This window comes from Penicillium canescens, assembly GCF_028828765.1.
Source record: "Penicillium canescens strain IBT 15451 chromosome Unknown utg000007l_segment0_segment0, whole genome shotgun sequence".
Lineage (NCBI taxonomy): Eukaryota > Fungi > Ascomycota > Eurotiomycetes > Eurotiales > Aspergillaceae > Penicillium > Penicillium canescens.
In genome coordinates this window covers 248,186-272,041 of record NW_026703969.1, presented here as the reverse complement: position 1 = coordinate 272,041, position 23,856 = coordinate 248,186, and the positions used below count along the sequence as shown (strand labels likewise).

The following is a 23,856-nucleotide window of genomic DNA, read 5'->3' as shown; positions in this document are numbered from 1 at the left end:
ATACGATCCGTGTAGCGGCCACGGAATGCACCCTTGATTTCCTACCTTGGGGCTGAGTCTGGCCAGCCACGCAATCCCGCCAATCATACACCTTCTGCATCAACACCTGATGGCAAGTGAAATACAAGTCAAGATGTTCAAAGATCTGCCTATGATCGGCTCCGGCTATCTCAAAGAAGCAATCACAGCCCCTTCTTCTCAATGGCCCAGCAATTACCAGCCGATTCTGCTTTAGGTAATGTGTGGAAATTAGTGGCAGGAAAGGCGAAATGCTTTGGGCCAATAGAAAATCCAACGAAAACCCTGGAAGATGGTCAATTACTCTTTACCTGCTGCTTCTATTCTACAACAGCCAATAACGGTTGCTCTCCGTTCGAATCTCTCATCCCATCAGGTTTAGAGCTTGCCTTGCTTCCACGAACTGATTTATTCCTCTATACAACGCCGACGTTCACCCTGCTCTGACTCGATACGCTGATATCATGAACTAATAAATAGGCGCCAGCACTGACTATTAAACGTATAATCGGAACACAACTCAGCAGGAGCCCTAGTCACCTCGGAATTCATGAAGGAGACCAACACATCAATCGAATTTTCCCAGACTACGCTGGAGAAATAAGTGCTAGAAATCATCAACTCAAATGCTTCCAACCGGCGATATCACCCCCCAATCCCCCCGCTAATACGACGCTTCAAGCTTCGCAGAACTTCCCGGTGACTGGTCCCAGATCCGTTTTGTGCCTTCGACCCCAGTACCCAAGATTATTGTCACATAGCCCTCTGATGAGATGATGCTTAACCGCCTGCAACTCCTCGACCACGAACAATATATGTATAATCGTATGAACTCGAAGGGACGCTGTATTGAGGTGAGACGTGCGACGATACTTGAATGCAGTGGTCTGAGTTTCTTGCGAATATTGTTACGAGGATGGATTATAAATGGATTCATTGATCAAAGAGGTTGGTTTACTGTTTTCTGTCGCTAAGGGAAACATGGGCGCCATATTCAATGAAACTTGAGTGAGATGTAATGAACATCATTGCAACCATCCTTATGAAAGGCTAATAAGGTTTGCCAGCTAAACCGTACTTCTCGCTGTACTCATTACAGGTAAGACATCATACAACATAACCATGCAACCGCAAGCTCAATGAATGTCTCTTTTCTTTGAGTGTCTCTCTTCCTATGAGCATCATCTGGAATAAATACCGGAACGTTTTTTACCGGAATGTTTTCGAATAGAAAGATTCAGCCAGCAGAAGACATTTCAAAGTGGCTTCTTTTGTCGCCTGGCAAATCAGGTCACTATCGTGGCTCCCGTGGTGTTCTAAAATCATTATTGGTTTAGCCTTGAGAGATGACGACCACGAGCTCTTAGAGAAGCAACGCACCATCAAGGCGACAGAGTACTGCGCAAACTCAATAGTAAGCCCTAGCAATGTGAACAACTCCGAGATGCCCCGCTCTGTAGGCTGTTTGCAGAAGTTGGCCAGTTCTTCCTTCAGTCTTTGTCGCTCGTTTTCCAAATATGCTACCGCCGCATCAGGTCCCGGTGTCGGATCGATATCTTTGCTTTCTTCCATATCTATCTGAGTCTTAGAGTATGGTGAGGAGTGATGCGACGTATAAATAGATCATGAAGACACAGTCAGAAGTCGTTGAATACTCGGGGCAGGAGCTTCCCTCATGTTTGTATTTATAGACTTTGATGAACACATACAAGCATGTCTAAATTTTACGTGCCACCACGGTGCGTCCAGGGGGAGTTCATATCACACCGCCATTGCGATCACCCAGTTATCGACCTCTGATTCGCCGTTAGTCTTGACTCATCATACTGTCGAACCGGTGACGACGACACAGGTCACATAATTTAATTTAGTCATAGTCCAGTAAAACCGTCTTCGCCCGTGGCTGGGCGTCCTTCGAAAAATTTCGCACCTCTATCATCGGTAAGTAAAGCAGCCATGGAGAGCAGCTTTGCTCCTATTAATTGATCAGCTTTGTTGACCTGAACAGGGTATCCTGCTCCAAACTTGGTATCCGATGCTGATCTACGGAAGTGGCTAAGTAATCCAAGGCGCGAAAAAGATTGTGAAGCTTTGATCTGTTGTTTATCGTACTTGGAGCCGTGTCCGTTGTGGCGGGGCCACGGGACTACGGGTCGAAGACAGTCCCACTTGGGCGTTTACTGCCTCGTTTTCTGGAGGCCCCAGTCGATGAAGCTGTCTGGTACTAACAGCATCAACGCCAGAACCCGAACGAGCGCATTGAGAGTTGAAGCTAGAAGATTTAAACCGAGTTCATTTCTCCCCATTATCGCCTGGATGGGGGTAATATGGCCGACGGTTTCCGTTTCCACTGCCACCCAGGTCCCATAAACCGATCTCTCTGCACCTTGAACAAACATTTGGAGTCTGTTGATTTGAACCCAAAGTCCACTCGCATAGCCTCCCCCGTAAACCCCTCCGCATCGGCTACATCAGAGATCCTCCATACTTTGGTTAGATCGGCGGTGAAAGAAATTCTGGGTTTTAATATGAATCTCCTGTTAGTTTGCGTAAGTGGAGTCAGTATGTTTGTGCTTCGCCGTGCTCGGTAGCAGGGGCAGGAGTCGATAGGCGAGGCCGAGATTCATACCACAGCAACGCGATAGCCACGGAGATGGTGTATCAGCAGACGCGTCTAGCTAGGAGGGCGTTCTGGGATGATCGGGCGATCGGTAGTTCAGTCGGGGTGAGAGAGGCCGACGCAATCCAAGCGAATCAGACACCAGGGGCAGGAAAACTCTAAAACTGTGGCCTCACAGGCCGCTAGTACAAGAAATCTACGTACATAAGTGATTGAAAGCGGTCGTCGTAATGTGCTTGTGAACGGAGACTCCATATAACGTATTTCACATGCGAGCTGCCCATCCCAACGATATATTCTACACTGATATATCCACAAACACGTTGCTATTTTATTTTTTGATAAGGCTTTTCATTACTATATATCAATTTTGAAGAGATCTAGAACCTAAAATACTACGGTATCGAAAATCACGCTGCGTGGAGCTAGAAATATATATATTTCAGTTATTTGGTTATAAAAATTGTTTAAACCCCTCTTAGAGAATAGATACCACCTAAAAAGCATTCGCTTATAAAGATAAATCCCTTTAACCTACCGTTGTGGTGATAATACGTTGTAACCAATCGCATTTACTATGGTGTTTTGGGGTGGCCAGCTCGCATGTGAAATACGTAATACCCTAAGGGAAGAGCTGATGAACACGGCGTCCATAGCAGGAATTGGGTGAAGCGTGCCTCATTACACGGTCGTCCGTTTAAGAGCTATATTGTTGGGTAAGTCCCATGATATTTTTGTGATGACAATGGTCATAGGATGATTGTAAGTGTTACTGCTTAATAAGAGAATCTTTAAAGTCGACAGGGGAAGAGACAAGTCAAATAATTACACGCTAAAGGAAAACTCCCTCGTGAGGCGTTTCAAAAAGGTGGTGCTAGTGCTCAGTGTAGATACAAAGAGACTTGCATCCGCCGTGCCCGCCTTGCATGGAATTTTTTTTTTTAAATTGGTCATGTCTGCAGTCGATAGAGTATCTATGTACGAACAAGAAACATACTCATCTTTTGGTCCTATACCATCAGGCTCCTTTCGGACGATTTGGTTATCTTGCAACTCCACAACTCTGCATATTGCGGGGAAAATCAACACTTCCTCATTTGTGACGGGACCTGGTAGGAAACGGAGAGGCGAATATGTTGCAATGGTTGTGTATAACACACACAAAACTCTGTTTCACATTGATAATTTCACCTGGGAGTCTACTGGCATGGGACCCTAAGTGCGAGAGCTAGCACCGAGCAGCCACGATGCGTAGACAATGGTATCCCAGTCTAAAGTTCATTTGACAATAGTGATTAGGTGGGCATTTTTGAGTCAATTGTAAAGCCTCGGTTGTCGATCAAAATAACACGCCTAATGCCAGGGTATCTCTCCAAGCCCAATCCTTCATTTGCAGCAATCCTTCATCATAGAGCACAGCGGCTCAACTCATACATTCGGAAGATACTTCCTGGCCGGTACCAATCTTACGAGCTTCTTTGTGGTAGTTTCCGCACTGGTCGAATTTCACCTGCAGTCCAGCTGTTTACCGAGGGATAACCCCCTACCCGAGAGGGTGGGGGTCTCCTGTAACACGGCTATATTCATACGATCCTATGGATGAAGATGGACTGAGGTGGAACATCCGTCATCTGATTTTGATATCAAGGAGGTTGGATTCCATGAGAGAGTTGAATTATGTGAAGTATGCAGACTCCGAGATATTGTCAGGGCATGGAGCCGTGACTTGCCATATTGATGGTATAATGCCTCGAAGGACCCAGTGCAGGGTCCGACTTCTCTGTGCGCTCATTGGTCCTAGATGAACACCTCTCAGATGTCATTGTTCTTATTGACTGTTCATCAATACAATAGCAGCTTTAATTCTTTTTTCTTTCCTGGTAGTTCAAAAGACCAGTGTCAGGCAAATCAGAGTTGGCGTCAGACCTGAGCCATTGGCCTCTGCTGAGCTCTGATCCTCCTTTCGCCGCCGAGATCGGCCATAAATATCTTCGAGCCGTTATCTATTGGTATATGAATATTCCTCGGGCGCACTACTAAAACTGCGACCCTCTTTTATCGACATTTGTCGACCAGTCCGCACACTGCGCTGGAGAAACCTCTGCAATCCACACTCGTAGATTATCAAATACAAAACTTTGCCGATCGCATAAAACTAGCAGCTATTCAGGCTCTTCTCTCACTGTTTCACGGCCTTCACCGACAGGCTAGGTAGGTACCGAACGACAGCTGACTATTAGTCAGCTGTTTAGACACAGTTGCCCCGCTTCCAGAATGTTTTTAGCTTCGCAACACCCCCTCCGCCAGCAATCATATCACAGTCTCTTGCTCCTAAGGTCCTCCGCATACCTTTTACACTGCACCGACAGCCCCGTGGGTCACGCAACTGTTGAATATCCAGATGGAGATGAAGGCGATCAAGGTCGCAAAATCCGCGACAGACGACGAGCTTGTTGAACTCGGCAAAACACAGGCAAGTAGGTTGGGTCGCCTATGTTCCTTCGATCACTAACCTAGACAGCTCATGCATAACGGCTGTACTATTTCGAGCGAGACAAGGGATATGTCCAAAAATATCTCCGCGCCGGACAACGCCGTGGCCATTATCGTCGATATCAGCTCCCCAGGCGGCAAGTTCGTTCTTGGGACACATACACAGGCGCCATGGGGCAATAACGTCCTCGCAGAAAGGGTAACAACAAAGGGCGAGGCGCAATTGTTAATATGGCCATGGCAGCATGAGTGGCAATTCTACGCAGTCGGTTCGATCAAAATAAGATACCTAGTAAACCGCTCCACCGCTACATAACCTGTCTGCGTTGACTGCGGAAGTAGAGGCAGAGTTGAGTGGTGATGGGGACGGTAAGGAATGGCTTTGCTAGCGGGTGAAAGGGTTCCGTCAGCAACAAAGGTCCTGGGCAACTGAGCTTTTTGGTAATGAGCCCAGTTGAGAGCTCCAAGAGGTCGTCCGGGGTAAGCTCATATACGCTCCCGGTAAGCTCTGGAAATCTGTCAGTCCACCACTTCATCGTCGTGTGATCCAACTTACCCGTCTGATGGTGCGGCTGGGGCGTGAAGGAGACGGCTGCCGGTTGCGAAGGTGTCGGGTCTGTCGCTAACAGTTCGGGTTCGTTGGAGGATTCGCTTGCCGCTGTAACTGCTGAGGCAGTTTCGCTGAAGTGGGTGGAATGATCATCATCTGTTGATTGGTAAGTAGCTTGAACAATTGAATCGACACCGCCTCTTCACCTTCTAGAATCGGCCGATCCTTAAGATTATGAACGTATTTTCTGATATGGGTGGACAGATGCCATTTTTCCTGCGCCAGTATCGCTGGAAGTTCCTTCCTCCATTCCTTCCTCATTTCCCTGTGGGCCGACCTGCCGATGGCAAGGGCAATAATGGCGGTGAGCTCCTTACCACCGATGGCATGAGCGCGCTGCAAAGTAGCGGTATAGGTATATGGATCCGTGTAATGTTTGTCGGCCACTAGTCCGAAGGCCTCGTGTATGCGCTTCTCATCTCTGGTCATTATCTTTTCGCCAGTCCTAATCCATTCCACCCAGGCGGCAGACACTTTCAGGGCAGTTTCTCGATCCAACGATGTGCGACGAGAGCCTTTTCCTGTTTGATTAGTTTGATTGCGGGCTTGGACTACTAATGGGCGCTTGTGACGAGGCATTTTGAATGTGTAAGAATGACTGCATGCTACAAAAATAAACGACCAGTTCAGGGGGCGAACAGGAAATTTATCAGTTCTCGCTGGGAACTTGGCCCCTTCTCGTTGGAAAGGCGGTTATTCCGGTTGGAGCATTTGAGCCAGGGGCTGGTTTCAGGCCTCAGCCAACAAAGCCACACAGCCACACCTTGAGTAGGGTCCGTGCGCGGCGGAATCCTCTAACCTTTCATGATTTCTCATACTCATGCATAATCGTGTCCATCCCTACGCTCATATATATGAACCCACTTACCCCTCACAATTGTGATTTCTTCGATTTGCCTCAATGTACTCGGTCATCAGTCCAAATTTATCTGCTGCAAGGAGCTCTTTGGCAAGAAAAATGTCATCTCTTACTCCTGGGCATCTTCTTCAAGGTGCCCGTTGGAACTACCGCGTTCTGGAACCCGTCAAAGGAGATAACACGCATATTTCCACCGTTTTCAAGGCCCAGGTTGTTCCACGTGAGAACGCCCGAGTTGTCCCCGAAGTCCCCAAATGGTTCGTTGTATTGCGTTAATCATACCCAGGCTAGTAAGGCTAACTCTGCCACCTAGGGCTTTGATCAAACAAGCGTCAACTAGTGACGAAACTGCCACCAAGAATATGCAACGTGAGGTTCTGACTTATCACCTTCCTGGTGTCGCCTCGGCCGAGTGTTTCCGGAAAATGTATGATGTAATCGACGATAGCACCATCGCTTTGGAATGGTTGGACACTACTCTCGCAGAGGTGGAATACCACCCTGACATGCGCATCTACTCCCTTATCAAGTCTTTTTTAAGAGTAGCGTTCACAAGTTGTGTTGTTTTGGAGGACCACAACCATGTGAATACAGGTAAGATACCTGGTTTCGAAGAGCTGGCATTTCCTAATTACTACAGACTATAAACCCGCCAACATCCTGCTTTCTGACATCCGGACTGACCATGTTATCGCTAAAGTGGGAGACCTTGGTCTCGGTGAGCAAGTATTGATATACGAGGCATACCTTTACTAACAGGGTTATAGTTGTCCCGGTCGGCGAACTTCTTAACGCCCAACCATATGCTATGCGCGCCCCTGAAGTCTTCCTAGGCAAAGCGTGCACTGAGCCATCGCAGGTGTGGGCTGTTGCCGCGATGCTACTTTGCTGGATCAAGCCTGGTGTGTTGGGCGCATGGGACAGCCCTCATCCTTTGATTAACGAGGCTTGGTCTATGGCAAAGATACAGCGGCTCTTTCCTCACTGGGAGATTCCGACTCCTGAAATGGTGAAGAGCGATACCCTTAAAGCTGCAGTAAATTCTGCTCAATCTTTAAGTAAAGAGGTGCCAGAATTGCAGGCGATCCTACCTTTCGACGAGGAAACGAAAAAGGTGGAAATGCCGCAGCAGTTAAGAGATCTCCTACGCTTTATTCTGGTACCTGATACGAAAATAAGGCCCTCCGCCTCATCTGTGCTTGCATCGAGGGAATTTCGAGAGTTTGAGAGTTACGTGAGTGTGTAATCTAATCAAGCTAGAGGATCGCATCTTGTCTATAGGGGGTAAATAGTGACTAAATTTGATTCCCTAAATCTGTGTTTGTGGTAATTCATCCGGAAGGGTTTCGTTGTTTCCTTGTTGTTGCTGCCGGAGCTAATCGCCTATGCATTCCAAGCCTTCAGCAGTGCCGTGATCCGCTTATGCCCCAATAACGGCCTGCTCTCCTTTTGTTCGAGAACTGAAATGGAATGCTGTGGTGGGCCTTTCCATGTAAGAGAGGCAATTCTCCAACTTTCCGGCGATTGCTGGGATTTCCAACGAGACGCCCGCTTCCCCGCGAAAAGATTGTCGGATCCTCTAAGTCGATAGAAAATGATAGGTCGCGCATGTCAACGCCCCTTGGTCTGTTTGAATTTGAGCTATTGATGCTGGGCCATGCCTCAGGCGTTTATTGCCGACCAATAAGATTAAGCTTTGCGGACTTCCCGACATATTCCTTCATCAAAAACAAGCCCACTCGTATCTGGCCTATAGTAGAACAAATTAAAAGGAACATCAGGATGACTTGTGCGGATGGTCTAGAATCCAGTGGCTTTGATCAAGGGGACCGATCAAATAGGCAGCAAAGATCGTCCTGTCAAAGAACCCATTCCCAACGAGATAAACCTGTCAAAGAACTCATTCCCAACGAGATAAAGTCTTTATGCCATCTCGTTGGATTGTGGTTTGGAGCTATGACACAAAGTCAAATATAAAAGGAGAGTCTTTTTCCTAGAGTTGTCCCAAACGCATTGGCAAGTCATTTCCATACCTATTCGCGCATATTTTATTGAATCCGGCTCCAATCTCAAACTCAAGATGTCTCTCATCGGCCATGTCTTTAACAAAGTTCTCAACAAGTCCATCCCGGTCTATATCGCCCTATCCGGGAACAGCTACATTCGCATGCCCAGTGTTATCGACCAAGCTGCCAAGGATGCGGCTCTTGCCAAGGTCAAGGAGCCCTTTGAAAGCGGCAAGCTTTTCAAAGACGATGACATGAAGCAGATGGAGCAACTCACAATTACGTAAGTGACTAGTTTGATCTTTCTACGCTATCTTGACTAACCGCCACCAGCAACATGACTCATTGTAGCCCTAGTGATCCCAACGATCACTATTCTGTTCAGGGCGAGACTAGCGCCGGTGGTAAGGTCAAAGGCAATCACGCTCAGGTGGATGCGTCCAAGCAGACTGTAATACCTACCTCGCCACTTCATGTGAAAATTAACACGCAGCTAACCCCATTCTATAGCAAGCTCGCTAGGTATTTGCTTTGCGGTATCAAGCTATTTACACGAGCTTTGGAGAACCATGTCTAGGGACGCGGAACATTACTTGCTACTTCATGTGTGGCTGTTGCGAGGAGGTCAAAGCCGATCTAACTATTGTCATTCTTTGGCTATATTCCCAGATAGTATTGATTTTTTTTGCTTAGTATATTGGGAATCTAGCCTCAACATACCTAAAGCTTGAAAGTAAATTAATCAACACTACATTTCGGTGGCACTTTATCTTTCCCTTGTATGTGATTCGTGATTGGTTGGAAGATTTTGAAGAAGCCTGTGGAGTGCATGGCGGCACATGCGCAAACGGGTTATGTAAGAAGTAGTGGGAAGTTGGAATAGGGTATAGGTAGTCGAAAAATCAAGGGTTGATCCACGTCAGCAAATTCAGTATTCCATTTCAGTTTCGAGGCCAACCAACCATGTTTCAATCATCACGTTTTGTGTGTTATGCCGAAGTCAAGAGAGTCATATAACGATATATGTTTCCGTTTTTAGCATATCCCATACCACCCCTAGCAGTCCCAACGCCAGCGAGGCTCTTTGCACCAATTCCGAGTTTAACATAGTCATTTGCTGCAAGTGTGCGCATACCGTACGAAAAGATAATATTATCTCGCATTGAACCAGCACCAATCACCGGGTCCTCCCCCGTACGACAGCGCGGTATATCGAGAGACGCGTGCAGCAATGAGAGCATATTAACGACCCGATATCAGCAGTTGGCCCATCCAGATCATCACCCAGGTCGTCGAGCCCATCCCCAGACTAACCGTATACACCGATGGTTTATTATGTTTTACAACATCGTGAGAGACATATTTGAATTTGCTGCTCGGCGGCCGATAACCCTGGCTCTTTCCTACGGCCGCCCTAGTTGGTGCGACCCAGTTATGAGCGTATAGTCTTGACGGAACGCGCGAGGAATTGGCAAGATGTCCCTTTTGCGTGTAAAAGTCCATCCGAGAAAACTCGCAATTTGGAAATTGGCTTATTTACTATAGCTGGAACCTCCCATTAGTCGTATTGCGTAGCACGGTCGGACGACTTGATCGTATCACTCACTTCACGCGCAAAACTCCGTCGAAGACGATGATTCGGTCCCCGGGTGCGTCGAAAGGACTTTCTTGATCTTACTGCGAATTTCTAACAAACGATAGCTGGGCTAGTCGATAGTTCGTGAAAAGCTCGGGTGGTGTTGCCACGGTGTGATAAATATATAAACCATAGTTACATGATATGCGTGAAATTTGGAAAATGTCGAATACTAAGTCTAGGCGAGATGGTGTAACAACATGCAGACCATAACTGGGTTTCGTATAAACCCCATGAATAACTCGACAATCCTCCTAATCCTTGTAGAGCAAGATGATTGAGGTGATTTAGTTCGTCCAAAACCTTTGAATGAAGCGTCGGGCCCGTGCTCGAAAATCCACTGGCATGGTATGCTCTAGTAACTGGTATCTATCTCTGCCTGGATGAGCGCCGTCTCGGACGGTTTTAGTCGAGCCCAGTGGCTACTGGGGACTGCCCCGTTTATCTTGCCAATGGACTCGTAATGACTGGGCGGACAGTCTACCTTCCGTGGCATTTTAGACAGCTCAGAACGCTAATAAACTACTGTCACCGGTGTCACCACTACAATATATGCCTATGCTCAGGACAACCGTAAGTCATTCAGAGGCGTGAAAACACGGATGGCACCGACATCAATCGCAGGCTCGAAACGGAAACGCATTAGTTAATACTATATACACACTTGATCTTGAGGAGCTTTCCAGCCTCGAATACATCATCCAGTAGGCTTCCGATATCATCTTGTGAGTAACCTAGGGCGTCATATGTAATATCTGGGCGGACCCGAATGAAGGATACCGTGCTTCACCACCTGCGATTCTCATTGGAGTACCTTCGACGTAACGACCTTCTGGACCGCAATGGAGCACCCTTGGATTTTGCAGGATGTGTCAGTCACTTGTACTACACAGAGAACTCGAGTTTTGCATTCCACGCATTACTGGACGCCGGTTACTTTCACGAACTTTGCGCACAAATTCATCACAAGCCCAAAAATAGGCTACTATCGCTGATGCTTGTTATGTGTCACTTGTTCGGCCGGCAGTACGTTCGTCAGGCCATTCTCGAACAGATCCAAGGCAGGACCAGAAAATCGACTTCCATCTTTGTCCTGCCTACTATGCCGAAGAGAGCGGTAAACATCCTGCGGAAGCACAACGAGAAGACGCTCGATGTGTGCAAGGCCTGTGTTGCCACTTTTATTGAGCAGAACAACACTGAACCCGACCACGTTCTTCCATTCACGAACACCAAATGTGGAGTATAAATAGCTTGCATTTAGGTATGTTTCTCCTAATGAAGCTGGGAAATTGCTAAGTCGTCATGATGGTACCTATTGATGTTTGAGTATGTATTAGGAATTTTCGGGGCTTAGCTTTTATATATGGAAGGTATCGAATAATTGATTTAATCACCAAATTCTAAGTCTGAACGGATCAGGATTGGATAACGGTTTGATCCCTGGGCTGTAGTTATAGTAGAAACATACGTTCTGCTTTGCGCATAAAAGCTTATGGTTGGCTGAGCAGGAATATGAAACGAAGAGGGCGAGGAACCAGAGGATGTGCATTTGTCTCTTGGTGTAAGTGCCTTATTTTGCTCCGATTGCCTTTAGATCCTGAAGATTCTGAGATTCTTAGATAGGTGGTAAATAATAATCTTGGTGCGTTTACAAATACCTGCATAAGCTGTACACTTACCACTTCGCTCATAAGTTGTCATCTTGACTTAGATGAACTCTATTTCATACTATGCAGAAGATAGAAATATGTTGTTTCCACAGGCTTGCTTCCGGGTATTTTTGAACAGTCATATCGGAAATAGATCTCTCATAAACTATCCGGGACTTGAAATGTTTATTCCATGCGGTGGGCTCTAGCGTCAGCCCAATCTCAAGAACCTCCATGCGAAAGAGATAGACTGAGGACAATGGAGACATTGACATCTCCAACTACTCAAATACACCGAGGGAATTGACATTCAATATCACAATACCAGCACTAGCGCAGAAAGCGATTTTTGCAAACTATGTAAGAAACAAAACCGAATACAATATTGGAGCCCTGGCCCTATAACCCAAAATAGACTACGTCGCGGCCGGCAAGTCTCACCATTCAGACTGCTTTATATTTCGTGCATTACCACCTATCCAAAGAAAGAGATTACAGGGCCACCACAGTCTTAATGTGTTGCCAAGTAATTGGGAGATGCACATCTTTTGACAATCAAATTTTCACACTATCCCAGGGGATAATCGTAATGAATATCATTTTATTCTAGCTAGTATTTTTTGGTATAGCGAAAGAGATTCCTGAGAGGCTGATCAGATTCAGATTATATTACGTCGCGAGCCTATGGCGAAACTAACTGTGATCATGGAACCCGGTTTCTTATCAACAACCAGCGGTATATAATGGCTCGATCTAATATCGTCCTCGGATATTCAATCGTCATGCATTTTGAGGGATCGAGACACTGCTGACGTTGGCGAACTTTATTTAGACTGAAGGTCGCGAAGATTTGGCAAATAAGCTTTACTTAATAAGAACTTCTTGTGGGTACATACTTTGTTGTGCTGCTCGCACCTCTTCAATTCATCATGTTGATTTCAGATTCGCTCCAGTCATGGCGTGAAGCACAAAATATAACCTTGCGAACGTAGTAGTGGTGATATCATTGATTTCTCGGAAAATTATATTTTGAGGAGAATCACGGCGTAATTCCACTTCAGTTTCGGAGCAGGCCGGTTATGAAGCGTAGAATCATACCGTAGAGGATGTAAAAATCCTATCCTAGTGGACGGTAACCTAAATTCATGACGTATTGGACATGTACAATATATCAAATATTTAAGTCTAAGCCAGACCTTCCTTGCGACTTGATTCATCATTGCTCAGAAGTAAATCTAAATCGAAAGTGAAGTGGGTTATCCTTCGGCCGTTTCTGATGTACTGATATTGACATGAGGTGTAGGAGAAAATGAGATTTCGAACATGTGTAGCTTTGGCTCCCGCGCCCGAAATTGCTCCAGACTGCTTTAAATGCGGCAAGCCAAGCGATCAGTTCGTGACGAAAACTTCAAACAGGAACAACAATGCCGGTCGGCCTTATTTCAAATGTGTCCCATGTGACAAATTCTTGGTCTTCAACGACACCCGTGGCAATGACCCCGATAATGCCCACTGTTACTGTGGCGTTTCCAGCAAACGACAGATGTCAGGGCCTGACCGCTACGTCCGCTACGGCTCACATTTCGTCTGTCGACTCGGCCGTTGCAATTATTATCGGCCGGAGATGAGAGATAGATATCGCCAGGTGTCTCTGGAGGACGTGGAAGAAGAACTTCTTCAACTTTTGATTAGATTCTGTGCAATCTAATTTCAAGCACATGTATGCAGATGGAACTATTGCGAAGGGCTTTGCTCAAAGTAATTTGGTGTGGATAACAGCATGAATAATGTGTAGCCCACGATTCATCTGTCTGAACCTTTGGATAATTCTATCTTCCTTCTCTTTCGTTGAATCTCTCACCCACTGCTGTCCATGTAGGTTGCTTATGCTGTAGGCCAGTGATCTACTTCTAGCCGTCGGTAGGTCCGATAGCGCATCAGTGTAACATTAGATACCTAGAGCGAGCTACATCGCGCAAATGAACCAATCAACCATAATTACTTGGCCGCCTAAGAAAAGCCCTTACAACTGGAACAATTTTCTTCGGGGTCCAGGGTGGCCTTAAGGGGGACCCATACACATTCGAATATATAGCACCTGCTGCCCAGGTCACGTTTGTCGAAGTGAGCGAGCAAATATTTTGGGGTTGTCTTAATCGAGCTTATAGTCAACAGCTGAACATGCGTTTTGACATCAGACTTCCTGTAAAGAGGTGACCTGATTATCGAGGCATCTGAGCATATGCATCGTTGTCTCTGAGACGAAGCCGCAGCTATGGAATCCCGAAGCTTCTTCGCAATTTCTACATGATTCACACCCCGCTGGGTTCTAACATATTTTCAAGAGATAGAAGAGCCTCTTTACGAGAAACTGAAAGAATGTCTGAAACATGTGATTCAAGTAGCTCCAACGGTTCCATGCCGCGCATACAAACTCAGCGACACAAGCCGGCACAAATGTTTCGCAGTATGGGCGGTGAAAGAGCAAACAACGGCTTTCCTCCGAATTTCGATCCAGGACAATGCCTTTTGCTGGCCCTTTCACGTGCTGTGGGCTTCAAATTGCGCCAAAACGCATAGGACGTGCCGGATTAGAATTCACTTTGACGTGGATCGGCTCACAATAACCCTCTGGTATCTGTACGCGCATTTCTACTGGGATGCACTGCATACCACATTCCCCCCTAGAATAGGTAGAGTCTAGGGTCCTTGGCATCCCGAACAAAATACTCAAAGCATTGATTGACCTGGTAGGTCCGCTTTAACCCCAGGGTATCAATGTCAGCTTCTCCAAGTATCCGGGCCCCATTCCTCATTTCAGAGTACTTCAGCCCAGCGTCATCCATCCGAAATGTCCAAGGCGTCGGTACCCTTACGCCACCGGACCAGGTTAAATCCTGTTAGGTCGGGCTTCTATTGATTGTGCACACAGGATTTGCAAGTAACTTTAGCCTTTTTATATTAGCCTTCAGACTAGTGAATTTGCGACAAGTTGGACCAGCCAAATGCGGATGAAGGGCGCCGTTTTTGGACCCGGTGATTGGTGCTGATTATGCGTCAAAAAATTATCTCTCTAACATGTTCTCTTCGTAAGGTATGCGCACTTACAGTGAATAACTTGTTAGACTTGCAATTGGAGTAAAAACCTCGTTGGCGATGGGACTGATGGGGTGGTATGAGATATGCCCTATATGGAAACATATATCAACATACGGCTTTTTAACTTTGAGATGACTTGAGCATCTGGTGATTGTGTTGAGATTCATGGCTTATCCAGGCATCTCCAGGCATGAAATGCCTGCTTCGCCAAGCATGATGCTCATGATCAGCATTGACCTACCCTGTAGAGTATAGTTCAGGAGAAATGCTTCTCATTAAATAGGATCTCTCTCTCATGAGAGAGAGATCAGGCTTAAACAACCTCGCTGGCCTTGACGTACATGGTTCCCGGTAAATTCATCGTGTAATTTCAACAGATTGAGACGTGGTTGATTGGCCTCGAAACGAGGTCAACAAGTAAATACGAACGAACCCTGAATTTCAGACTGAAAATATATATGTAATACCCTATACCCTGGTGGTGGTGTTTGTGTGCAGTATCACGGTCGCCTGGGATTGGCACCCCATCACAAGGATTCCTGATTTCGTACCCTGCAACCATCTCTGAACTCGAAACGCTTCTAATTATCTTGACTATGAAATGGAGGGTGTAAAAAAGATACGGAAATCAGAGGTCCGAGTCCAGAGTCCGGTATCCGATCACGTGATTAGACTCCAAACCCGCCAAGCCCCAGCCTCCCCTTTTTCCCATTCTCTCGGGGCATTTCTTCTTCACCTTCTCCCTCCAACATCATCATCCTGTAAAGATAGTATTGCTCTTTGCCTTTCTCGTCTCCTGTTCTGTCATCCCTGTGACTACATAGGGCTCTCCGATTTCTCTTCGGATTGGGCATGTACTCGGGGCCTGGCCGCAAAAGCTTTACCACTTTACTCTCATCTTCTTGTTATCATTATTCATCCGACATTTTACGCGAGTCAGGGCTGCTCAACGCTATTCGAAAGCCCGGGTGGGAGGGCTACTCGATTCATTGAGGGTTCTTTTTAATCCAGCGAATATTGCAACAACACGATGACCAACACATCGCCAGACGGGGCCTGGGTTTTCGAGAAGGCAATACTTGTTTATACACCCGATTTCGATGTTTCTTGTTTTGCTGTCCTTCGTATTGCCCATGATCAAAATGCCAACGAAGGATCTATCTCCCTTAAGATTACGGCAGATCTTGCTAACCTAAGCGGCAGATCACCGCTGATGTTGAACATATCCCCAGGAGTAGTCAAAGAGTGTACATTAGCCCGGAAAAGCAACGACCGCCTCTGTCCGCCTGGTTTGTTTTCCATGCTCCCGGCGCGTGTCAAAAAGTTTCGGCCGTCTCAACACTAAGTCTGACACTTAGCGAGACCGGCATTGTTCTTTGTCCGACTGGGATGGAGACTCTAAGCCCAGCCAATCCAGGAGACTTGAATTTCGATGCATTCGCGAAAATTTGTTATTCCACATCTCTATGTCTATACATTTCCCAACGACAATTTGCGGACGAAGAACTTGACCAGCTAGAAATTTTCTCAGGTGCCCTACGAAGTCTTCAGGCAAAGACTTTTCAGAACGCTCGGCATGGTGTGGAGGAGAGAGGTTGTGGTGTCTTTGCTCGGTGGCTCAATCCAAATCCACCCCCCTATCCTGAGGAGCGCGTATCCGAGCAGGGGGATCCGCCCGTATATTGCAGGCATTCTGAACAGGTGACTGGAAAACGGCGCACAGGTATCTTGTCACCTTCTTATCGTCCTTTGTACTTTGTCGTTCAATAGCTCATTAATAGTGTCTAGTCCCATGGTTACTGTCACCTGACGATAAAGCACGAAAGAGACTGCTCCTTACATCCCCTGAACGGCTAAGCTCTACATCCCCTGAAGCGCTAGACTCTCCCACCGAACCCACACCGAGTACTCGCTCCTCGTCACCGTCCTCAATCCGCTCAATCCCCCCAACTGACTTTATGCTTGCTTCCTCTCCTGGCCGCACAAAGCGTAAGAGACTTGCGCGCCTTGAAGAGGAGCTCCGTGGAGTTTCCGATGAGGAGATATGCCAAGTATTAATTCGATCAGGACGGCAATATCTGCTGGCCATACAAAAAGATGTAGACAGAGATCTGTCATCCGAGTCTGAGACCGTCGGAATTGCCAATGTCAATATGCTTGAGCGCCGCCTCAAGCACAGCCTCAAACAATATGTCGATGAGACGATTGAGCACCTCAAATCACAAGTTGTCGGTGATATTGTTGAGAGTGCTTTAAATGAGTGTGATGAAGCGATCGAGGGACGATACAGAACGCACGAAGCCGACTTGGAGGAACAGGTCGACGACTATAAGGTTGACCTAGGCATTACGGCCAATGACTGTACGAAGGAAATAGAAGAACAGGCGCTACGGTGCATGGATGATATCGAGGATCAGGGGATCAAGGTTGAGAAGTCTGCGACAGAAAGATTCGCAGAGCTCACGCGCTGCTTGAGTGATTCTGCCCAGTCCCTACTTGATAGCAAGTCAAGCCCAGGCCAGCGGCGCACTGAGGGGCCTGAGGCTAGACGCATTTCCATTTAGATTTGGTATTATATCTCCTAGGATTGTCGTTATACACTTGAGTTCTTTATTAGTCCGCTAGAAAGGCAAGTGCCGAACATACTCCTAAGCGAGCAGGCCACCCTAGAACTTGACACCTATGCCATGGGGGTGTGCCATACTACCACGATGGGCGTTCCTGTCTAGGGGTACATGTCGGAGCGTCCAGACTATCAAGAAATCTTAGCGCCAGGAAGATCAGTAGGCCACCGTCTGGGTCATCGAGGATGCCATTTAACGTTCAACGCAGTTCGTCGTATGCCGGCGTTTATTTCATCGTGGTATCAACTCGTACCGTATCCACATTCGACGGCCCGGTCCGTCGTACGAGCCTACGGTCCCCGGCCCACCCTATTCCACGGGGTACTGGAGTCTGGTTGACTCCAAGTTAGGGTTTCCTCAACTATGGTAGAAAAGTGGGCCACACGTTAGACATCAATCTGCACCAGCCAAAGCGCTCGATCAACATTTGCGATTCGTTCCAGCAGAAGGTGTGGGGCTCATTCGAGCGCGATGGATGTTCGTTTTGTGATTCGCCCAGTACGGAAATACCGATCCTAGAACGTGGTCTTAGCTAGACGCGTCTAATGGACCATCTCTGGCTGTCACGATGAGAGAGTTTGACGTGTCGTCGGCTCTTTCGTAAGGATGCGACAGGAAGCAAGACATTATAACGATTGCTCAGCGAGGATTTGTAACGACGGTCGATCAGTGGACAGTTGCGCTACCAAAGACTGTGGTAAGCCTCGTCGAGGTAATTCACTTGGCCCTCTCAAGCCTGGTCGCCATGAGCAGGTTAATAACTCCAACTTGCCGCTTCATTTTAAATTCTTGACATGTGCTGGCTTTTTAACTGCCCCCTTCAGCGGTGCCTTCTCATGCCGCAAGAACGTTGCAGCCGGGGATGTGTTAATCGAGACTTTTAAATCCTTTATATACGAATTTTAAAACCACACGAACGGTTCCTAAAATTGGCATGGACCTCGATTCGAGATCGATTTTGCGCAAACTTCCTATAAAATACAACATTTCGCATAAAGGGTATTCTTCATGCTTTTGTCCCGCTTTACTCCATTCATTCCTGGTTATATAGGCTTACCAATAGGCTTTGCTTACACACTATACTCTAGATAGTGGTAGGGTGCCGGGTGAAAATTTCGAATTTACTTTGTTCCGGGGAGCCGTGGCTAGTTGGAATGGAGACGTGCTGGTAAAAGGTGCCGTTGACCGCAGGGCTAGTGTCCCGGAGCTAGGACATGTGCGTGAAAACGTGCACCTGGAAAAGAAAATAACATTTAGAACGATTAACTAAATTGACAATACTGGGCTCATCTGGTGAAAGAAACTCTACCCCGAAACTGTCGCATATCTAGTCTTGAGTTCGCGACCGCAGACGAAACCCCTGTACAAGCTCAGAGGATTCAGCCTTGCAAGGAACCCCAGGCCTCTTTGTGGAAAGAATATTTGGTTGAGGAGTAGCCGCTATAATATCTTGTCTCAACTTTCGAGCCCATGGATTATTAGACTTGCGGATACGGAACGGATCCCTTACTTGCCTTCGAGGCCTTTGTATACCTTGAATTGGTCGACGAGTGACCTGAGCAGTGGATCCCATGTATGTGTCGGCGTTGGTCCTAGTTGAGGGCTTCAGTGGAATCATCGGTGGAACTCGACTCCGGTGAGTTGTTAGGCCTATTCCATCAAAACACTTGACCAGCATCTGTGCCGCGGAGGCGCGCTCGTCCGGATCGACTCTCGCCATTTCTTGAATAACTTCAATCTTTGATGCTGCGACCAAGATGGCCTGATGGGCGTGTTGGAGACACTTAAACTGCTCTGAGCTCTCACGAAACCCATCGACGTCCAGTGTCCATGCCATGGTTACAAAAAGGGACCAGACATCCATCTTGTGTGTCTGGACCTGATTCTGAAACGCCTCAGGGGCCATGTACAATGGACTCCCAACAGAAGTCACGGCACTGACAGTGCTGTTGCACAGACCGAAATCGCCGAGCTGGAACTGATATTGCGCACTTGGCAGTGAAGAATAAAGAATGTTTTCGGGCTTCACATCTCGATGAACAATGCCTTTCGCGGCGAGATAATCCAATGCCTGAAGCATCTGGTGGAAGACGTAGTGGGCAAGGCTGGTGAGGGACGAAAAACCACCTTTGAGAACCAACGATCTAAGGGTGCCATCCTTGAGTCCCATGAATATCTCCACAGATGGTCCGTCCCAGCCTTGTGACGTGATATAATCGATAATGTGCGGCTAGGACAGCGTCAGTTCAGAGCACGAGCCCAGGAGGGCTTGGAATGGTGACTAACGTGGCATATGTGCGATAAAGTCTCGACTTCGCGTTTCAGCGCATAGTACAATGACTGCCTCCACTCAGCCTCTTTTGATGCTCGGTGAGGTCTTTGTAATATCTTAACAGCGAGAAACCTGCCCGTGTCGATATCGATGGCCTTATATACAACTCCGAATTGTCCCGATCCAAGTGTGGCAACCTTTGTGTATCTCATCGTCAGCTGTCGAGGGCCTGGAGTATGGATTCTGGTTTGCCTTTGAGATGGTAAAACCGTCGCTAACTCATCAATTGTCCGAGCTAGGCGGGGATTCTCCTCGTAGTCACTCGTGATATCCTCTCGATCTTTTATTCTCTCCGCCGTTTCAGTAGGATCTTGATGCCATAGCAACTCGAATTGGACCAGATCTTGCTCTTTGCCGCCCATCCCCAAACCAGTGTTCAGCTTTTTTTGAACCACTACTCGACGAGGGCGCCCATGCTCGAATTTTGTAGCATTATCGCCAAAGACCTGCGTTGTCTGACCGTGAGACCTGTCATAGAGCATAATCACATTGGTGCTCGTCTCGATTTCGAAAGAGCATTGGACTTTGGCGATGCTGGTGCCCTCCACAAAGATGTCCGCATCGCCACGCCCCAGCGTTGCAATGGTGCGATGGGACCTTGACCGTATATGGAAACCAACGTCGAGAACAATTGTGCCATCGGTTAACTTCGACGCAAGGTGTTGGTTCCAAGGATGGCTGACGACCTGTTTGGCTCGTTCGTTTAGAGGTCTGAGGGAGAAGAGAGCAAGACGACGATGGTGTGATTGCAACGACATTTGGAGCAGAAACGACCAGTTTACAAATTTGAAGCCGAGGGACACGCTCAGAAGAAGTATTAAGGGCATGGTTGCTTGACACTCATAAAGAAAAAGAGCATGCTTAAGCGCTACAGAGCCTGGGGTTGGGACTTATTCGTTTCAGATAACACAATCGCCGGGAAATCGGTTCGCAAAATGTTGGAAATGTCGAACACTAGGCGGCTATTTAACGGGTACGATTTGTTGATTGAAGAACTATCTGCACGCTAGTGCCGCAGCTTAGCGCTCACGTCGCACTGGCTTCTGGCACTCCCTTTCCCCTATTTCACCCACTTCCATTCTTCTGAGTTCGATTTCTCTGAAAATCCATTCTCTCAGTATGTTTAGATGCATTGGATCCGGCCTATCTATTGTCCACACCGCGCTCGAAACCTTTGTTGAAAACCCGTCTCGACTCGATTTTGACCGGTCGCGTTTCGGCAGACGCGCACCGTCGCACACGTCTTGTCAGTCGCACAATTCAACACGATCTCAAAGCCCTTGCGGCACTTCCGAGATGGAGCAACGCCGTGATCGTCGACAATGGCAACTGGCGAAGGATCATGAAGCTTCACGACCCGATCGGCAATTTGACGCTCAGGTCGACGAACTAGAAGCGCGCATAATTGACGGAATCGAAAATCGAAAGGTTGCCGTTCCCGACGGCACAAATATGCACAATCTCGCCCGAGACACAGTGAAGAAGAACTGGATAAAGCAAGGAATATGGAATGAACAATGGAAGAACATGCCTAAAACACGGTGGATGCACGAAGAGTCACGTGACATGTCATCCGCATCCGAGACAGACACTAGCACAGCACTCAAGCTCAACTTGTTTTCTCCCCTGGAAAAAGCAGAGTCATGGTCCAGTCAACCGTATAGCGGCAGTATAATACAACAGCGCGTTGAGCGACGAGCAAGACAGAAGAACAAAAACGAGGCATCACGCCCATTCCATCAGTTCATCTACCAAATATCAGAGGAGCGGGAACAACTTCAAAGTGGCTCTCCAGATGATACTGTTCTTGTTTCTGCCCCTCTGGATATCAACACCAACGCTTATAATAACGTGAAACGTACCTGGGTCAAAAGAGGCATTTGGAACGAAAAATGGGGCATATTGCCAGGAATGCTATGGAAGCACGAAGGACCTTTACAGCCTGACACGGATTTAGGTTTGAGCCAAACAAAGATCACGGAGAATGGTACCAGCAATTTGAATACTGTGCCTTCGGTTTTTGACGGTTGTGTTCCTCTTGAAACATATGGTCATTTTTCGGAAGGCGGTCGGAGAGCTCGTAAGAGGAACAGGGCTGCCGCAAACTCCGACGATAAAGAGAGCTCAATCAGGAAGGTTTCCAGAACTGGCGGGTTGGATACATCAAGCTCTAGGATCGAAAAGCGTAATTCTAGCAGCCGATTGGATACGAATGATCAAGGAACTCAAGGTACTGGGACACGTAGAAGCAGGCGTTTACAAAAACAGGCTGCAAGTTTCAATGGACCAGAACTTGTGTGAAGTGCTCGGCCTATACCGAGCTAATTGATTGTGCCACATTTTAGAGAAACCACATGTTCTATTCAGTTTGAGCGAATGCCTGTTTTGTATGTACAGTCGAGGAAGAATATTTTTACTTAGATCTTTCAGCTGTTTCTAGGGCTATTTACGAACGAACCAAAAAGGAGCTTTCAGAACATTGAAGAAGTAAACACAAAGAGCGCCAAATAGCTCAGAAGTCTTTGCTTCCAAGGTTGGGCAAGATACATGCAAGTAACGTTCGCTTCAACCCATTTTTTATCTATCGTCTGACTGAAGTATAGTCATTTACTAGCAGCAAAGCCACTATTATAATAAATCGTCGCGCTGGCTCCGGATAAGTGGCGTTTCGTTGGACGTCGAATTTTCATTTATCTTAGTCCTTCCCCTTAATGTTGACCGAGATATAAGCGTCTAAATCCTATTTCATGCCCGAGTCTTGGTGTTTCCTACGGGTCAAAGAAATTATCAGCTTCTAAAGTTGCAGCTAAATAGATATCCGGCGATAAGGGCCATGGAAATGCATTGAATTTTCCTTACGAACTCCGATTGGATATTCTCAATCTCGCAATCTTGAAGCAATATACAATCCACATTTTTTTTTTTAAATGGAATAGCCATGGAGTATAATCTGTTGAATCCGGTCGTTTTCGAGGTCAAAGTGCCTATTTAAGCATGCACGAAAACCTTCCGAATTTCGTGGTCAAAACTAAACCTGTTTTGGAATACCACCGTACCTACCTGCAATATCACGATAGATCCGATTCCCATATACCCACCAACAACCTCCAATCCCAACGGTCGAAAATAGCGATATGGACCTTGAAATGTTCTTGAACAGATTCGCCCTGCTCACTCTCGAGGATCCACAAAACACAACCGAAGCAGATAGTGTCCCCCGAATCGCAAAAGATCGCCAAGGTGGAGCTGCTCGAGAATGACAGGGAGGAACAAAGTGACTCTTTCTCGGACATATGTTCTTCAAAGCATTGTGCTTATTGCGGGATCTACAAAACATGCGCGCATCAACCCCCACACCTGGACAGAATATAGGGACAAGAAGATTGACCCCGTGGATGCTGCTGTTGTGACCGACAATGCCGCGAAGCTTGCGCGAGATCTTGTGCTGGAGGTTGGACCACTCTTGATTCCCATGTGATGGTATCCAGCAAGGGGTTTTTACTGCCTCTTGCCTCAACCGAGGCATTGCTCCGACACCATCCGTCGAAGATAGTCTGCCATACAACAAGGGTATAGCAGATGTAGCTGAGTGGTGCTACATTGGTCCTTCTAGATTCATTTGCAGATGTCCTGCAGGAAAATTATTTACCGGTCTTCAACAACGGCCACTTCAACTTTTGAACCCCAGGCAACAGAGAGCAGATGTCCGTGGGCCAGAAGTTCAATGAAGACAAAATCCTTATGCTGAAACTCCTCCCAGAATTTTGCATGGTCGAACTTCTCGACATTCCCATACATGCCTCCGATGCTCTCGCTGAAGGTCTAGTGGAGTATTGCAAACACTAAAACTTCCACAGTATGGCATTGTTTTACTTCCCAGGTTTTACTTCACATTCATCATATTATG

The 23,856-nt window shown here is 47.0% G+C and overlaps 9 protein-coding genes across 9 annotated transcripts; 6 read left to right on the top strand and 3 right to left on the bottom strand.

The window, feature by feature from the left end:
* Positions 1–1,304: 1,304 nt before the first annotated feature.
* On the bottom strand, positions 1,305–1,590 carry N7446_010546 (uncharacterized protein; the record flags this gene model as incomplete). Its single annotated transcript, XM_058519289.1, has 2 exons — positions 1,305–1,334; positions 1,399–1,590. 2 exons carry the CDS (start codon positions 1,588–1,590, stop codon positions 1,305–1,307), a joined length of 222 nt encoding a protein of 73 aa, XP_058368127.1.
* Positions 1,591–5,439: 3,849 nt separating this feature from the next.
* Positions 5,440–6,320, bottom strand: N7446_010545 (uncharacterized protein; the record flags this gene model as incomplete). The annotated part of the gene is made up of 3 exons (XM_058519288.1): positions 5,440–5,639; positions 5,688–5,837; positions 5,888–6,320. The coding sequence occupies 3 exons, from the start codon at positions 6,318–6,320 to the stop codon at positions 5,440–5,442; spliced, it is 783 nt and encodes a 260-aa protein (XP_058368126.1).
* Positions 6,321–6,699: 379 nt separating this feature from the next.
* On the top strand, positions 6,700–7,846 carry N7446_010544 (uncharacterized protein; the record flags this gene model as incomplete). Its single annotated transcript, XM_058519287.1, has 4 exons — positions 6,700–6,857; positions 6,914–7,194; positions 7,241–7,318; positions 7,368–7,846. The coding sequence occupies 4 exons, from the start codon at positions 6,700–6,702 to the stop codon at positions 7,844–7,846; spliced, it is 996 nt and encodes a 331-aa protein (XP_058368125.1).
* Positions 7,847–8,680: 834 nt separating this feature from the next.
* N7446_010543 (uncharacterized protein) lies at positions 8,681–9,128 on the top strand (the record flags this gene model as incomplete). Its single annotated transcript, XM_058519286.1, has 3 exons — positions 8,681–8,889; positions 8,940–9,057; positions 9,117–9,128. 3 exons carry the CDS (start codon positions 8,681–8,683, stop codon positions 9,126–9,128), a joined length of 339 nt encoding a protein of 112 aa, XP_058368124.1.
* Positions 9,129–11,011: 1,883 nt separating this feature from the next.
* Positions 11,012–11,491, top strand: N7446_010542 (uncharacterized protein; the record flags this gene model as incomplete). Its single annotated transcript, XM_058519285.1, has 1 exon — positions 11,012–11,491. One exon carries the CDS (start codon positions 11,012–11,014, stop codon positions 11,489–11,491), a length of 480 nt encoding a protein of 159 aa, XP_058368123.1.
* A 4,532-nt stretch (positions 11,492–16,023) lies between these two features.
* Positions 16,024–17,557, top strand: N7446_010541 (uncharacterized protein; the record flags this gene model as incomplete). Its single annotated transcript, XM_058519284.1, has 3 exons — positions 16,024–16,095; positions 16,197–16,716; positions 16,782–17,557. 3 exons carry the CDS (start codon positions 16,024–16,026, stop codon positions 17,555–17,557), a joined length of 1,368 nt encoding a protein of 455 aa, XP_058368122.1.
* Positions 17,558–18,944: 1,387 nt separating this feature from the next.
* Positions 18,945–20,707, bottom strand: N7446_010540 (serine/threonine-protein kinase; the record flags this gene model as incomplete). Its single annotated transcript, XM_058519283.1, has 2 exons — positions 18,945–19,847; positions 19,904–20,707. The coding sequence occupies 2 exons, from the start codon at positions 20,705–20,707 to the stop codon at positions 18,945–18,947; spliced, it is 1,707 nt and encodes a 568-aa protein (XP_058368121.1).
* A 361-nt stretch (positions 20,708–21,068) lies between these two features.
* Positions 21,069–22,250, top strand: N7446_010539 (uncharacterized protein; the record flags this gene model as incomplete). Its single annotated transcript, XM_058519282.1, has 1 exon — positions 21,069–22,250. The coding sequence occupies one exon, from the start codon at positions 21,069–21,071 to the stop codon at positions 22,248–22,250; it is 1,182 nt and encodes a 393-aa protein (XP_058368120.1).
* An 833-nt stretch (positions 22,251–23,083) lies between these two features.
* On the top strand, positions 23,084–23,427 carry N7446_010538 (uncharacterized protein; the record flags this gene model as incomplete). The annotated part of the gene is made up of 2 exons (XM_058519281.1): positions 23,084–23,189; positions 23,213–23,427. 2 exons carry the CDS (start codon positions 23,084–23,086, stop codon positions 23,425–23,427), a joined length of 321 nt encoding a protein of 106 aa, XP_058368119.1.
* Between the last annotated feature and the right edge of the window lie 429 nt (positions 23,428–23,856).